General features: G+C 37.9%; 1 protein-coding gene across 3 annotated transcripts in view; it reads left to right on the forward strand.

Moving 5' to 3' along the window:
- Positions 1 to 15,053, forward strand: part of SACS (sacsin molecular chaperone) — a 54,418-nt gene that overhangs the window by 26,197 nt on the left and 13,168 nt on the right. For 2 of the 3 annotated variants that reach the window (XM_048933631.1, XM_048933630.1), the window contains 8 exons: positions 698 to 848; positions 2,956 to 3,043; positions 4,675 to 4,760; positions 7,894 to 8,005; positions 8,582 to 8,728; positions 9,853 to 11,335; positions 12,713 to 12,804; positions 14,879 to 14,905. In XM_048933631.1, coding sequence (XP_048789588.1) covers positions 698 to 848; positions 2,956 to 3,043; positions 4,675 to 4,760; positions 7,894 to 8,005; positions 8,582 to 8,728; positions 9,853 to 11,335; positions 12,713 to 12,804; positions 14,879 to 14,905 — 2,186 coding nt within the window. The remainder of the gene's footprint in view (positions 1 to 697; positions 849 to 2,955; positions 3,044 to 4,674; positions 4,761 to 7,893; positions 8,006 to 8,581; positions 8,729 to 9,852; positions 11,336 to 12,712; positions 12,805 to 14,878; positions 14,906 to 15,053) is intronic. The other variant, XM_048933632.1, reaches the window with a different exon arrangement.

The raw sequence follows: 15,053 nt of genomic DNA on the forward strand, positions 1-15,053 counted from the left end.
GGCACAAGCCCCACGGGATAAAGTGGATGATCAATACCAGTAAGTGTTCATGATTAAGCAAGCGATTCACAGAAAAAAAATGAGGTTTCCTCCTGTGTTTCTTATTCTTCAGAAACGTGGGGTTTATTAACCCTAAGACCGCTGGGCCTGGATGCTGGGCACTGCGTGAGCGAGCATGAAGTAAGGGAGAAGTGAGGAGACGCTGCTGTTTAAGGCTGGAAGCAGCAGGACCAGAACCGGCTTCCACGTCCCGACGCCTCCCTGCGCGGAGCTGGGCACCCTTACAGGGGCCGCGCTGCTCGCCCCTCCCCGGCAGCCACCGCTGCTTTTAGGGCGTCTTCCCCACCAGTCCCACTTTTTCCTCCTCCTTCTTCCTCTTCCTTCACGCCGCAGAGCTCAAGGCGAGCCCCTCCCGCCTGCCGCCGCGCGGTCCCTCCCCTTCCCCGTGTGGGGAGCGGCGGCGGCAGCTAACGGTCCTTTGTGCGCTGCGGCATGTGAGTGGCGGCGGGACGGGACGGGACGGGACGGGACGAGGTTACGGGTGCAGGCGCTGCCACAGCCTCTCCTCTCGGGCCCGCCACCCCACCCCGCATCCCGGCCGGGAGCTCCGGCGGCCGCCTCGGGCCTCCAGGTCGTGAGGGGCTGCGGGTGGGCGCTGGGGCAGCGCTCCTCAGGCTGTGTTTCTGTGTTGGCGCAGGCTGGCCCGGGTCACCGTCCTCCATGGCTGCCTGGGCTGCAGGACGTTCGAGCTGCCTCCCTCCGCGGATGTGGGCGACGTGAAGGCGCGGATCGACGCGGAAGCCGGCTTCCCTGCTGCCCGACAGAGGCTGTGGCACTGCGGGAGAGAGGTGAGGGAGGGGCGGAATTCGAGATGTAGGCACGTGGGAGAGGGGGATGAGCGAATGACCTTGTGCTGTGGAAAGCATCGACGGGAGGTCCCCGGCTCGGCGCTGCTTGGTGAGCTCCATCCGTGCTGCCTGGAAGAGGGGTGGGGAGGGCAGGCTGGGAACTGGGCTTCGGTGTGGCACAGGAATGCTCAAAGCCGGGTGATCATAGCTGTACTGCTCAAGGAACGCCCTCTGTTACGTGCTTTGAATTTTGAAACCAATTACCCATGTAGTACATATTTTATTTTCTAGCTTGGTTTTTCTGTCCTTGATTTTGTGCTCTTCAGGCCTTCCTGTTTTGGGAGAAAGGGGCTCTGTGTATCACTTTCTAAAACCCATCTGGAAGCCAAGATACCAGTGCTGCTCTGTCTGACACTGCCCTCTGTGTTTTGGCAAGGAGCAGTCAGTAAGCAGGCAATAGTAACTGTTCTCAGATACGTTTCGGGTTAATATTTAGAAATATCAATGTTAGCAGGCATTCTGTACTGTAGTAATCTCAAAACTCCTTCTGAAACTTTTAAGTGCTTGTTTATTTTATCTTTAATTCTTTATTTTGTTGCTGTGTCATTTTTTCCATTACAGCTGCTATCAGACGTTAAAAAATGTCCAGTATTTCTTTCTCACACAGTGCCTTATAGGGTCACATAATCATTAAGGTTGGAAAGACCACTAAGATCATGGAGTCCAACCGTCAGCCCATGCCTGTGACTGCTCTGAGCCATGTCACTAAGTGTGACATTTTCTCTTCTCTTGAAAACCTCCAGAGTCAGTGACTTCACCACCTCCCTGGGCAGCCTGTTCCAATAATGTAGTGTTAATCTATTAATTTGAACAAGTTAATTATTCTAGTTTCAGCTGGTGTTTTGGGTACAGAAATACTACCTGAGAAAAGTTGGTTATTCTCTCCCTTTAGTATTTGGTGATGGATTACATCGTTTTCTGGATTCTTCTTTATTTTACTGAATTGTAAGCTATCCTATACCCAGTCTAAGTGATTTTGCATCTTGAGACACGCTCAGCTGAAGTACAGCGTTTATGTAGGATCTTACAGTAAGCGTACTGTTGCTGTGAAGACTTCTTAAAACTGATGCAATTGAAAAGAAACGTGTTTCTAATTAGTGTTTTAAAATTATGGCTAAGTGCTCTGGACTGGAATATTTTGCTTATTGAATGTATTTTGATTGTAAGCATCCCTGTGTGAGCACTGATGTCTTCCTTGTGATTTGTTTCTAGCCACTGAAAAGAGAAAGTAGACCTGAACTTTACTGTAAATTGAGGGTGATGTAATATTACAACTTCACATAATGAAATTGTTTGTTTACTATAAGCTGAGACTAATTTCAATTGCTTAGTTTTCAAATTAACTCAGTACAACTTTACAGCAATTATACATTTGTTATCCCCTTGTATCTGTGCGCTGTGTTGTATGACTGGGACTCCCGTAGTAGACTAAAACTATAACAAAACCATGATGTTTTTCCCAATGGCTGCTGAGGAGTTTGTTGCTTAGTTTGCCCCTGTTTCTCTGGAGTGTTCCCAGTGACTCCCTTGGTTTGAGGTAAAAGTGCGATGAAGTTGTCAAGTTTTTGTGGGATCTTTCAATGACATACTTTTCTCTACACTTTTTGTCTTCCTTACTCTGAGTGATATAGCTTAGTTTAAAATTACTTGTGTATATTAATTTTCTTTATGGGCATGCACGTTAGCACGGTAACTGCATGCTTCCAGAAGTTCCCAGGTAGGTTCTCAAATGCAAAAAGAGGCTGTAGTTTGCACTTAGTAGGCATCTGCAGACATTTTTCTACTTGATTTATTTGCAGCCGTTTGTTGGTCTTGTTACTGTCAGACCAGTGCATCACCTGAGCACCACCAGACAGGCATTAGGAAAAAAAGCCATATTAGACCACGAAGTCTAAAGTACTGCTTGAACTGAATACTAGCTGTTGCAGAGTATTTGTGTGCTACTAGCTAAAGCCAGGCTTCATGGTATAAGTATGCACGGAATATAACTAAACTAGAATATGTACGTTGCAGAGTGCTTTGACCAAGATCTGTTTTTCTGTTTCAGTTGTCTGATGATACCAAGATTCTAGATCTTCAAAAGTCTCAAAGTCAGATTTTTCTAAATCTTCAGTCAGAAGCATTGAAAGGAGGAGGTATGAAAAATATATGTCTCTGTTTATGAACTAGAAGGTCCAAACATTTTCTAATCTGGAATTTTCTAGTCTGGAATTAATAGAAATTATTTTATCTTTAAATGGGAAGCAGTATTTTTTCTTGTATGTTGTAAGTATCCATTTGTTATTACAAGGGAATAAAGCATGCTTATGTATGAAGAAGGAAGTCCTTTTCATGCAGTTATTTTATTTGGTGTCACAAAAAAGCTACATTTCTTAGCTTAGTAAATCACAGATTTACTGACTGGTGGTTTTCTAGTGACAGAGGAAAGTAAGGTACTTGTGTATTAGCTACAAGTTCGTGTTTTCTTGAACTCGTAATGGTTCAAAAACACCTGTGAAAATGGACTCTGGTTCTATGAATGAAACATTTTTCTTATTTGGTATATGGCTGTGATAGACTTCAAATAAAGAGGTTTTTCCTCTTTCTAACCTGTTTTTTAATTTTGGTCATACAAGTATATGGGAATACATTGTAAGCAATCCTGTGAAATCCTTCATGGAAAGGAAGAATTGTTGCAGTTTTTTGTACTTGAATATTTTGCTGTGAGATTTTCTAAAGAGACACTACTGTAAGGATTCCATGTTTAGAGAAAGCGCTTAATTTTTCCTAGCCCTGAACACTTATGTAAATCAGTCTGAAGGATCTGAAGGCTTTAACACCAGACTTCTGTGTGCATAACTTCTGAGATTTTTTTTCTTAGAATGGGTCATTTGCAGAAAGTAGATCTTGTAGCCATCATTTTTTTTTTCTGCATTGAGGAGGATGCTGTGGTGGTTTTTTTGTTCCATTGCTTTTTGTCGTGTTTTTTCCCATAGTATATGTAATGTGTGTTTGCATATGTGTACTTGATAAACAAATATATACAGGAGGGAGAGAGACATAACCATTACATTAGTAATTTTGAAGGGAAGTGATAGGTGAAGACATTAGTAGAGCCAGTTTTCCCTGTGGGCATTACATCTACTGTTCATCTCAAGTTTGGTTTTAGGAAACTGGTCTTTAGATTGGAGGTTGAACTGGAGAAATTTGATCCTTTCATTCTGTAATAGATTATTTTTCTTAGAGCAGGGGCTGACCGTGGAGTTTGTAGAGTGCTTATTCACCAGAACTTCAAAACTTGTTAGCAGCTTTCTGTGACTTTCCCTCCTGTGCTGAGCACAGGTAGCGCCCACGCTAACACCAGGCCAGCACCGCAATGTGCTACAACAGGAAGTTTACACTAGACAGAGTGTGCCGTGTGAGTGCATGTCAGAAAGGATCATCTCAGCCAGTGAAATATTTAGAGTCCTAGAATGCTGTCCTACAGTCTAAAAAATAGTTGTCCTTTCGAAGTTGCTGCATTTGAACTTTCAGTAATTGGGAACTAGGATATAAATGACCTGAAGCCTTAGCTATCCAGTTTGTTTCACGCAGATAGGAAATTTCATACTAACATTAACATCAACTTTTTTTTTTTTTTTTTTTTTTTTAAGATGTTATAGTATCAAGTCTTAAGTTAATGTAAAACAAAATTTAAAGTAATTGTTTGGTATTTTTTCTTAAACCTGAAAGTAAATGCATAGTAGAATAATACACAGATTTTTTTGTTTGTTTGTTTCTGCGTTAGGTCGTTTTGGACAAACAACTCCACCACTTGTTGATTTTCTTAAGGATATTTTAAGAAGATACCCGGAAGGAGGACAAATTCTTAAGGTATACAATAAATGGTATTTTTAGAAGGAAATTAATGTGCATGACACACTACTATTAGTTTAATGCTTTCCAGCAAATCTCTGTGGAAGAATTGAAGTATTGAAATCTGACTTCATCAGATAATCATTCTAGTACAGTAGATAAATATTTCTATTTCTATAAAGCAAAGTGAGATGTGATTTTTTTTTTTTTTTGATTTAACATAGTCTCTGAGCTTGCTTGTCACCAATGCCATTATAATTAATAAAAAAGATAAAATGCAGATGTTAATTTATGTCATGAAATCTTTGATTTAATTGTATGTGAGTGAGCTTTATAAAATATTTATTTTTCTTGCAATTTTTTTCATTTCTGCTGTAAACTATGAAAAAAATACATAATAGTATATGCAGTTCTGTAGGACTTAGTTTAGTATAAGATTAGGGTGAACCTGAGAAGTTAGTATTAAATTGTGCTATAGAATTTCATATTAAATAAATACGTTTTTTTCTCAATGATTTACTATGGTATCACAGAGTCTCATAATTAGGTTAAGTACATTTATAAAAACATCTCTGAGTAACTTTTGGGAGACTGTTTTGAAGCAACATAAATAATAAGCTCATTGGTTTTCTATGGGCATAAAAATATTTTTATTCTAGAAATATATTATCATAGCAAATGAATACCAGATTTTGTTCTAAACTGAAGTTAGTGTTCATTACATGCTTTATAATTTGTCTAGGAGACCTTGAAGTGTGCTGGCTCTGTGTTTGAATGCTGAGTATTATGTGTGCAAGTCAAAGGTTGAACATCACAGCACTGACCTAAAGGATAAAATTTTGCAGTTAATAAGATGGAACTGGTAGGATGGGCTTTACCTCACTTTACTCTAGACTAATGAAAACACAGGTAACTCGCAGAATCATAAAATGGCCTGGGTTGAAAGGGACCATGATGATCATTTAGTTTTAACTCCCATGTTATGTGCAGGGTTGCCAACCACTAGTCCAGGCTGTCCAGTTCACTCTTATTTCAATAATTTTAGCAAGAGAAAAGAGGTCTCGTTTATTGTAGCTTTCTGTGCTAACATGTTGAAGTGCCAGTTTTACTTTTGAAGGGCATTTCATGTGACTCTTTCATGTTTGAATATTGTACTTGTCCAGAATGCCTCACGGATAGTAGGGAATTTATTTCTCTAGTATGTGGGAATTCTAGGTTCTGACTAGAATGGGATTTGGTGCAGATGCATATCTGTCTATAGCAAGCGCACTGATAAAGCAGGTGACAAAAGAATCTTCCAAGATTTTGTCTTGGAAGGCTTTCTTTGCAACCATGGGACAAGAAGTGAGTTACTTTTAGTATGAATACTTAAATTACAGATGTTTTCAGTTGTTTTGTCAGCTTGTATCACAGGTATGTTTTTTGAGAGTACCCATCCTACGAATGGACGCCTACCATTTTTACTGTGTATTCCTGAATGCTAGTTGAATCTATAAGATTCATTTGCATCATTAAGGGTTCATTAAGGGTTCATGATTTCTTAAAAAGTGAAGCTCAGTTTCTCATTGCAGCTTGAAAAAAAAGTAGGATAATGTCCTTAGAAATCAGGCAGCTAGATCTAATATTATAAATGGTCATCTTTTCATGTTTTTACAGTTCAGAGTTAACTGACTGTTAAGAATGGGTTATTACTAGGTATTTTGCTGGCCTGTTAAATTAGACTTCAATGTTAATATTCTTCTTGTACTTGCTGTTAAAGTCAGACGTAGCAGATCCAGTGTGTCACAGAATGAATCGAAGTCCTTGGCTACTTGGAAGTTTCCCTGCTTATTTCATTTTTCTAGAGACTTCTTCTGCAGTTTCTTGCATGATTGTTTTAGTTCTTTTATAAGAATTTATTATTATTATTATTATTATTTTAATTAAGTGCTGCATGTAGCGATTCTGTTTAAAGCATATGCTAAACTGGGTGTTTTTTCTTGCTATCTTGTCTTGATTTTAATGATGTAGAACTGACAATATATTTTGGTTAAATTGTAATGTACATTTTGGATCGAATATATTGTCATACAGTAAAAAACTGAGGGCTTATTGCTTTAAATTAAAGCTCTATGCTAGATATCTATGAGTTTGTTACTTATTCATTACTATTCATTGCTGCCAACAATATATTAGAATCCAACCTGAACACTCACCTTGCTGGTAACCATTTTATTGTTGTGAATTACTGAAGAATATTTACGTTGTATGTTATGTTTCGGTGTGATGTACCTACCTAGATAGCTTTTCAATTCAAATGAGGGATCTTCTTGTGCAAAACTTAATTACGTATTCTCCCACACACATAGGCACATATCTGGTACATTTTTGGAGTCCTGACATGCACTGGTGATCCAGTATAAATAGAGTATTTTGTGAAGTTCTCATTCTGCAACTGTTCATATGGACATATTTTATCAATATAGTTTATAATTAGCATAGTAAACAACTTCACTGACATTTCAGTTACGAGATTTTTCCATGGCTCTCACTGCTACTAATGCTATTTAACAAATATTCAGTCTTAATATAAGTCTCTCTCTACTCAATGGGTTTTGACTGGTGACCTCTCTTGATTTCATTGTTTATAGAGATACAGTTCAGAAATGTCTTGCACCTCATTGCTGTGAAATGTTGATTTAAATTGAATTTAGCTACTGCAAAGAAGTGTGCTGTATATTACCCCGTCACAACTATTGGTATCTGTCTGACAGCTGTATGGTCTTAACAATAAACTTTGACTATTCTTTTTCAATCTTCTGCTATCTTGCATTATTTTGAGATTTGTTGTATAACTCTGATTTGGGAAAATAGTTCTATAGTTCTTATAGTAACAGTTTAGTAGTTTACTTCTGAACTGCATACGTACTGGTTCTGTGTGATATTTGAGCTCCAAATTCAAATCATGGTTATAGTATTTGTTTGAATGTTCCTTTTATAGTATCTGTTTTCATTCAGGTAAGCTGGATAAAATACTTTTGATTGAAAGGTATGACAGCAGTTATACTTGAGAATATTATAGTTATTTTCTACTGCTTCAGTTGGAAGCAATATGCATAAAATTACTGCGTCACACCTTATTTTTGTTTCTTTTTTTTATTCTTGTTGTCAGGAACTGATTCAGAATGCAGAAGATGCTGGTGCCACAGAGGTTAGGTTTTTATATGATGAGACTCAATATGGAACAGAAACTCTGTGGTCCAAGGACATGGCACAATATCAGGGTGAATACACTTTGTACTGATTTTGTCCATTCTTTGGTACATATGTGGTTCTATGATTTTCTTCTTTTTTTTCTGTATGGAGTTGACTATATTGGGATGACTCAATTGCTGCTTCAACCTTGCTAAATGCTTTATCTAAGTTATAATGTAGATAATTCTTTTCCAAAGCAAATTTTTAGTATTGAAGGCCATACTGTCCTTTTGCAAGCTGTCAGTTGCAGTTTTCCAAGTGCTTCCAGATATTCTGTTTAAGAAAGTCTTCATGTTCTTCTTTATTCTAAGTCACTTTTCCTAGAGATATATGTCTATCTCTAGGTTTATTTCTCTGGGAAATAGTACCATATGCAGTGGTAACTCTTAACTCTTGCTTCTGTTTTTTGCTACTCCTCTATTTGTACCTCCATTTCATCACCAAGGATAATCTGAAGTCAGCTTGAGTCATTGCTTCCCCATTAAATTTGCAGGCACATACTTCAAAGAAATGTTTTCTCAGTTTTGTAAACTTGTTCTCCAGAAATTTTCAGCAGTGAATAGTTTTCTTCAGTCATCTTTTTAATGCTTGCCTATTTATTTTAGGGCCAGCATTTTATGCATACAATGATGCAGTTTTCACGCCTGAGGACTGGCATGGTATACAGGAAATTGCTAGAAGCAGGAAGAAAGATGATCCCCTGAAAGTTGGAAGATTTGGGATTGGCTTTAATTCAGTTTATCATATAACAGGTACATTCAGTAGATATTTTAAAGTACTACCATTTAAAATTTTTTAATTATGTATTCATCAAGGATATAATACTATCTGTATGGTATGTCTTAAGTAAGGTCCTTATCTAAGTTTCCCTAAAGAGTACTGATGTTTTTCTAAAACCCTAGAAAGGCGTCTTTTTTGTTTTGAAGACTTGAAGGTTTGCTTCTTCAACTAACGTTATTGTGTACTTATTCCCTTATATTGAAATGAACGTTCCTCTACGTGATTATTTCAGCTATGTGCTGCAGCTCACATTATAGAAGGCTGTAATATAGGGTGGATATACAAGTGGAAGCATCTAGTCTAAATTGGTCACTAGACCAAAACTTTTATGCAAGTTCTTTACGTAATAAGCAGTGATGTTTATTTCATTTTAAAAAGTAGTGAAGAGTTTTATATGTGTTTACAGTTGAGAAAGATTTTCCAAAAAAATCTGTGCCACACCAAACCCAGACAAAAATAAAAATAAAGAAGTATGGAAATCCATTATTCTTCTGGAATGTTTTATTAATGTGTACTGAAAAAGTAGATAAAGTAAATAGTGCCTTCAGCCTTCATAGTAGTTACAGTAATACAGGATAAAGACAAAATTTTGCTCAAAAAACGTATTTAACTTGTGCCTCTTATGAAGGGAATTAATAAGGCACAGGATTTTTTCTCATCATATTTTACTTAGTACAGCATGCATAAAGTCTTAGTTAAAGTTAATACATTCAGTGATTTGGTAACTGGGATGTTATCATTTTAAATGCGCTGGCCCTTAAGATCTGCCAAGTATGAATAGAATAGGATCTGTTTTTGGCAAAGTACATTTTCTTAAAGTATTTTAAAGGTCAAAGGATACAGCTGGGGAAAAACTCCATTTTATCTTGCTCTCTATTTGCTAAAATTCAGATCGTTTTATGACTATATATGCAGAATAGGGATGTGGTTGTTTCTTCCTGTCAATAAATACTGAATTATTTTATCAGAATTTTGCTAGGTTCATCGTTGTTTTAGAATGCTTGTGTTTCTTGCCCTTACTAAATTACTTCTATAAAACTGTATTTGAAAATGCTATGTTAGGGTTATTAATATATTTTGGTTTTCATTTATGCAGATGTTCCTAGCATTTTCAGTGGTGACCAAATTGGAATGCTGGATCCCCATCAAACCCTCTTTGGACCTCATGAATCAGGCCAGTGTTGGAATCTAAAAGAAGACAGCAAGGAAATCAATGAACTTACAGACCAATTTGCACCATTTATTGGTGTGTTTGGCAGCACTAAGGAAACTTTTAAGAATGGAAACTTTCCTGGTACATTTTTTCGCTTCCCACTTCGATTACAGCCGTCCCAACTGAGCAGCAATGTTTATGACAAACAGAAGGTTTTGGAACTGTTCGAATCCTTCAGGGCAGATGCTGACACAGTGTTGCTCTTCTTAAAGAGTGTTCAGGATGTTTCATTGCATGTTAGAGAGGCTGATGGAACAGAGAAGCTAATCTTTAGAGTGACTGCTAGCGAAAACAAAGCCTTGAAACATGAAAGACCCAACTCTATCAAAATCTTAGGAACAGCAATAAATCAGTATTGTAAGGGAGTTCCAAGCAATAGCATTACGTGTGTGACATACCATGTAAATATTGCTCTAGAAGATGAGAGTGTTAAGGATGCACAGAAAACGTCTTGGTTGGTATGTAACTGTGTAGGTGGCCGAGGAATGTGTACTGACCTGGATTGCTTAGCAGATGACTTGAAATTTGTTCCTACTATTGGAATAGCCATGCCTTTATCGTGTAATGAGAAGGATAAAGGAGCTGTAGCAGACTTCTCAGGAAGAGCGTTTTGTTTCTTGCCTTTGCCTCCAGGTGAAGAAAGCAAAACTGGTCTGCCAGTCCATGTTAGTGGTTTCTTTGGTCTCACAGACAATAGAAGGAGTATCAAATGGCGAGAGCTGGATCAATGGAGAGATCCAGCAGCTTTGTGGAATGATCTTCTTGTGGTGAATATTGTGCCAAAGGCATATAGCACCCTTATTTTGGAAGCTATCAAACGAATGGAGACTGAGGAGAATTCGGATTTTCCATTGTCAGCTGAAAGAATTTATGGTTTATGGCCTGATGAGAACAAAATCAGGGTTCCCTGGAAGCCAATTGTAGTACCTCTCTTTAAAGAGCTGCTTCAGCATACAGTTATTTACTCAGTGAGTAATCAGTGGATGAAAGTGGAACAGGTGTACTTTTCTGAAATGGATGAGAGTTTGGAGTACACACGATCTGTTCTCAACTACCTCCAGAATTCAGGGAAGCAGATTGCCAAGGTACCAGCAAATATTGCTAGTGCAGTGCATTTTACTACTTGTATTGTTAAAGCTGTGAAAAAAGTGACTCCTGCAGTTGTACGGCAAGTACTAAGGAAATCTGGGCACAGTGGACCTGCTGAAGAAAAGCTTCATCTCCTTCAGTTTGTGCTTTCTGATGGAGTGTACAGTGAACTCATTGGATTGGAGCTTTTGCCACTACAGAATGGAAATTTTATTTCTTTTTCCTCATCTGTGTCAGAACAGGATATTGTTTACATAACCTCAGAAGATTTTCCCAGGTATACTTAATATTTTAAAAATTGCTTTTTAGTTTAAATGCTAAAGAACTTCAGACTGTTACATACTTATTAGCATATAAGATGATATGTAGCAGCCTATACTGTAATGAAATATTGCATAAACATATCTTGATGTCTGGATTAGTATAAATGTTTGTATGCATGTGTCTCATCTGAAAAGTTTGAAAGCTACTTGCTTTTATAACTTTGTAAAGAATAATGATTTAAAGGCTATATTGAAGTATGAGATAACTTAGGCTTTTTTTTTTTTTTTTTTTTTTTTTAAACCTTTAGCTGCTCCTCCTTGTCTCCCATTTGTGTGTATGGAACCACCCCTCCTTTTCCTTTTATTGATTTTCAGATCCTTGTGGGTAAGCTGAGGAGTTGTGGGGTAGATGAATGGACAGAGAGGAGGACTGAGAACTGGATGACTGGCAGAGCTCAGAGGGCTAGTTGGAGGCTTGTGTCTAGTGGTGTTCCCCAGGGATTAGTGCTGGGTCTGGTCTTGTTCAATATATTCATCAGTGATCTGGATAAAGGGTTAGAAAGCACCCTCAGGAAGTTTGCTGATGTCCCGAAGATGGGAGGAGTAGCTGACAGACCAGAAGGCTGTGCTGCTTTTCAGGACAACCTGGACAGGCTGGAGAGTTGGGTGGAGAGTGAACTTATAAGTTTCAACAGAGGCAAGTGTAGAGTTGTACATGTGGGGTGGAATAACTGCATGCATCACTGCAGATTAAGGGCTGGTATACTAGAATGGAGCTCTGTGGAGAAGGTCCTGAGTGTCCAGGTGAACAACAGGCTGATCATGAGCCAACAACATGCCCTGGTGGCCAATGGTGCATTAAAAGAGCATGACCAGCTGGTTGAGGGAGGTGATCTTCCCCCTCTGCTCTGCCCTGGTGAGGCCACATCTGGACTACTTGTGGTTACAATAGTCTTAACCAACGTCTGCACACAGACCAGTGTCTGAATACATGGATTTTTGTGAAGTCCTGGAATTACATGATGTGTTTTTTCTTCTTTCTGATAATCCTTAAGGGAAATAAAACATGATGTTTTATTTTTTTTTCTTTCTTTATAATACCAATAGGTGAAAATAATATTATGTTATTTTTTTCTATCAAGAGAAGCTTTGCTTATACTTGCTTTGAAAAGAAGAGTAGTTGGAAAATTTAGTTTCTTACTGCTCTCTTTCCTAAGTTCTTATTTCCTTTTTTATAGGAAAATATCCACTGACAGCCCAATATACAAGTGACTATTTTGCATTCAACAATTACCATGATGATTACCATTCTGGTAATTTCTGTATTGAAGCATATGTGAATTAGATGCTTTGCTGAAAACGTTTATTTATTTTTTTAAATGTTATGTTAGATCACTCTTTCCTGGCCTTGAAGGGAGGTTACTTTCTGATGACCTGAAGCCTGAGGTTCTAGCTGCTTTGAAAGAAGCTGCCAAAAGCAGAGGTAATGTCTTTTGTAAACTCATACAATGAAATAGATTGCTAGTTGTTGAACAGACTAGTTCTAAACTCGAGTTTTCTTTGTTGTCTTTGAAATTGAGTTCACACTGGTAAGTTAATCATCTCAAAAAACAAACAAACAAAAAAAACAAATGAAAAGCTGTAGACTGAATGAAGTGGCATAAATAAAAATTATGAATGAATAAAAAGGGGAGATCTAAAGATAGATAAAAAGCCACAATTAAAGAATTAATAGGAGATATCTCTATGCAAGTTTTTTACATATAATATTCTTTCTCTTAACATTGTCTGAGTTCTATATTACATGTCTTAAGTTATCATTATATGCAATAGCCATGTCATGTTTTTTGTTTTTTTTTTTTAATTATTATGGATCGTCTTTTATCTCACAACTACAAGTGATTACATCCATGCTTTCTAAAGATGCATCTATAAAAAGCCAAACAAATGAAACCATCTTAATCATCTGGCTGGATGCATGCTGTAGACCATATCATTTCATTAAATATTTCCTGAGTCTTTATTTGTAACTTTTGGTTGTGTCAAAACAGACCTACTGAAATACTTCCGATCCTTATGCAAATAGTTTGTTTACCAGAAAACTTGCTGCTTTTGTAGATATGATGCTTCTGTGTTTAATTGCTTTCACTGTTAATTTTTTGCCTTTTTTCTGGACAGTGTTAGTTGAATTTACTTTTCTGCACTTGCATCTCATCAAAAGACAGTTCAAACCTGTGCTTAAATAAAGAACAACAAAAAACATAAAATCACCTGAAACAAGGTTTTGGTATACTGTAAGCTTAAATGCATTGTAAACAGAAACTGGAGATTAAAACGAAAGAAAAAAAAATCCAACCTGTGTATTCATAACCCGATCACTTTGAGAGTTCTTCTAGGACATTTCTTCACTTTCTGGGTTGGTCTGTGAATCTGGTTCCTAGAAAGATTTGGGTTGCATTTGAGGCCTGACTTCCTACTGTCTTCATTTAACTGTTTCTTTGACCTGCATTCTTCCAGGGAGTTGTTCTTGGTTGGTGATATGCTTTTTATTGATTAGAAGGACTTACTTGTCATATTTATGTAGAAATGTAATTTTTCTAAATCTAGAAATGTCTGAGGGCTTTCAGGTGACCTTTTGCGAGTTTTTGTGGCCTACTTTTTATTTCCACCTCCTCCTCAGTTATGTGTATTCTAGGATTTTCCATAGTTGTAAGAATCACAGAATTTTAGGAGTTGGAAGGGACCTCTAGAGATCATTGAGTCCAACCCCCTGCCAAAGCAGACTCCCTAGACCAGGTTGCACAGGTAGACATCCAGGCAGGTCTTGAACATCTCCAGAGAATGAGACTCCACAACCTGTTTCTCTGGGCAGCCTGTTCCAGTGCTCCGGCACTTTTACTGTGAAGAAGTTTATACGCATGTTTGTGCAGAACTTCCTGTGCTTCAGATTGTGGCCATTTCCTCTTTTCTTATTGCCACGCACCACTGAAATGAGTCTGGCCTTGTCTGTTTGCCTCCCGCACCTTTGATTTTTATAGACCTTGATCAAATCTCCTCTCAGTCTTTTTCTCTCAAGACTGAACAGACCCAGGTTGCTCAGGCTATCCTCATAAAAGAGATGCTCCAGGCCCTTTGTAATCTTAGTGGCCTTCCACTGGACTCTTTCCAGGAGATCCCTGTCTTTTTTGTACTGGGCTGCCCAGAACTGGACACAGTACTCCAGGTGAGGCCTCACCAGGGCAGAGTAGAGTAAGGCGTACCTACAGTACAGGTTTTAAGATCTTACCTCTCAGGAATTTTACTTGTATAACTAGAAACTGTATCAGAGAGATTCCCAATACAGTTGCAGAATATACATGTTTTTGCACAATTTCTTTGGGATTATAGATTATAGGTTGTTTTTTTTTTTGTGTTGCACAAAAGTAACCAGATCTAATTTTTTTCTCTCCCAAGATGCGTACTGTATTTTTGTAGTTAATAGTTGTTTAAATATTTTGTTCTGTATGTTAATATGTAATTGACTGGATGTTTTCTAAATAAATTTGATTATATTTTAGCCCAACAGCTTCTCTGGGGATTTTCAGGTATGGTTATTAACTAAAGGTGTACTGGTTTGTATTGAAGCTTGATCTTTGTGTGAATTTGATGATTAGCTATTCTCATTTCTTCCAGCTTTTTTCTAAACAAAATCTGCAAAACAATCTGCCAAAAGATAGCTATGAAAGATAATTA

This window comes from Lagopus muta, chromosome 1 (genome assembly GCF_023343835.1).
Source record: "Lagopus muta isolate bLagMut1 chromosome 1, bLagMut1 primary, whole genome shotgun sequence".
NCBI lineage: Eukaryota > Metazoa > Chordata > Aves > Galliformes > Phasianidae > Lagopus > Lagopus muta.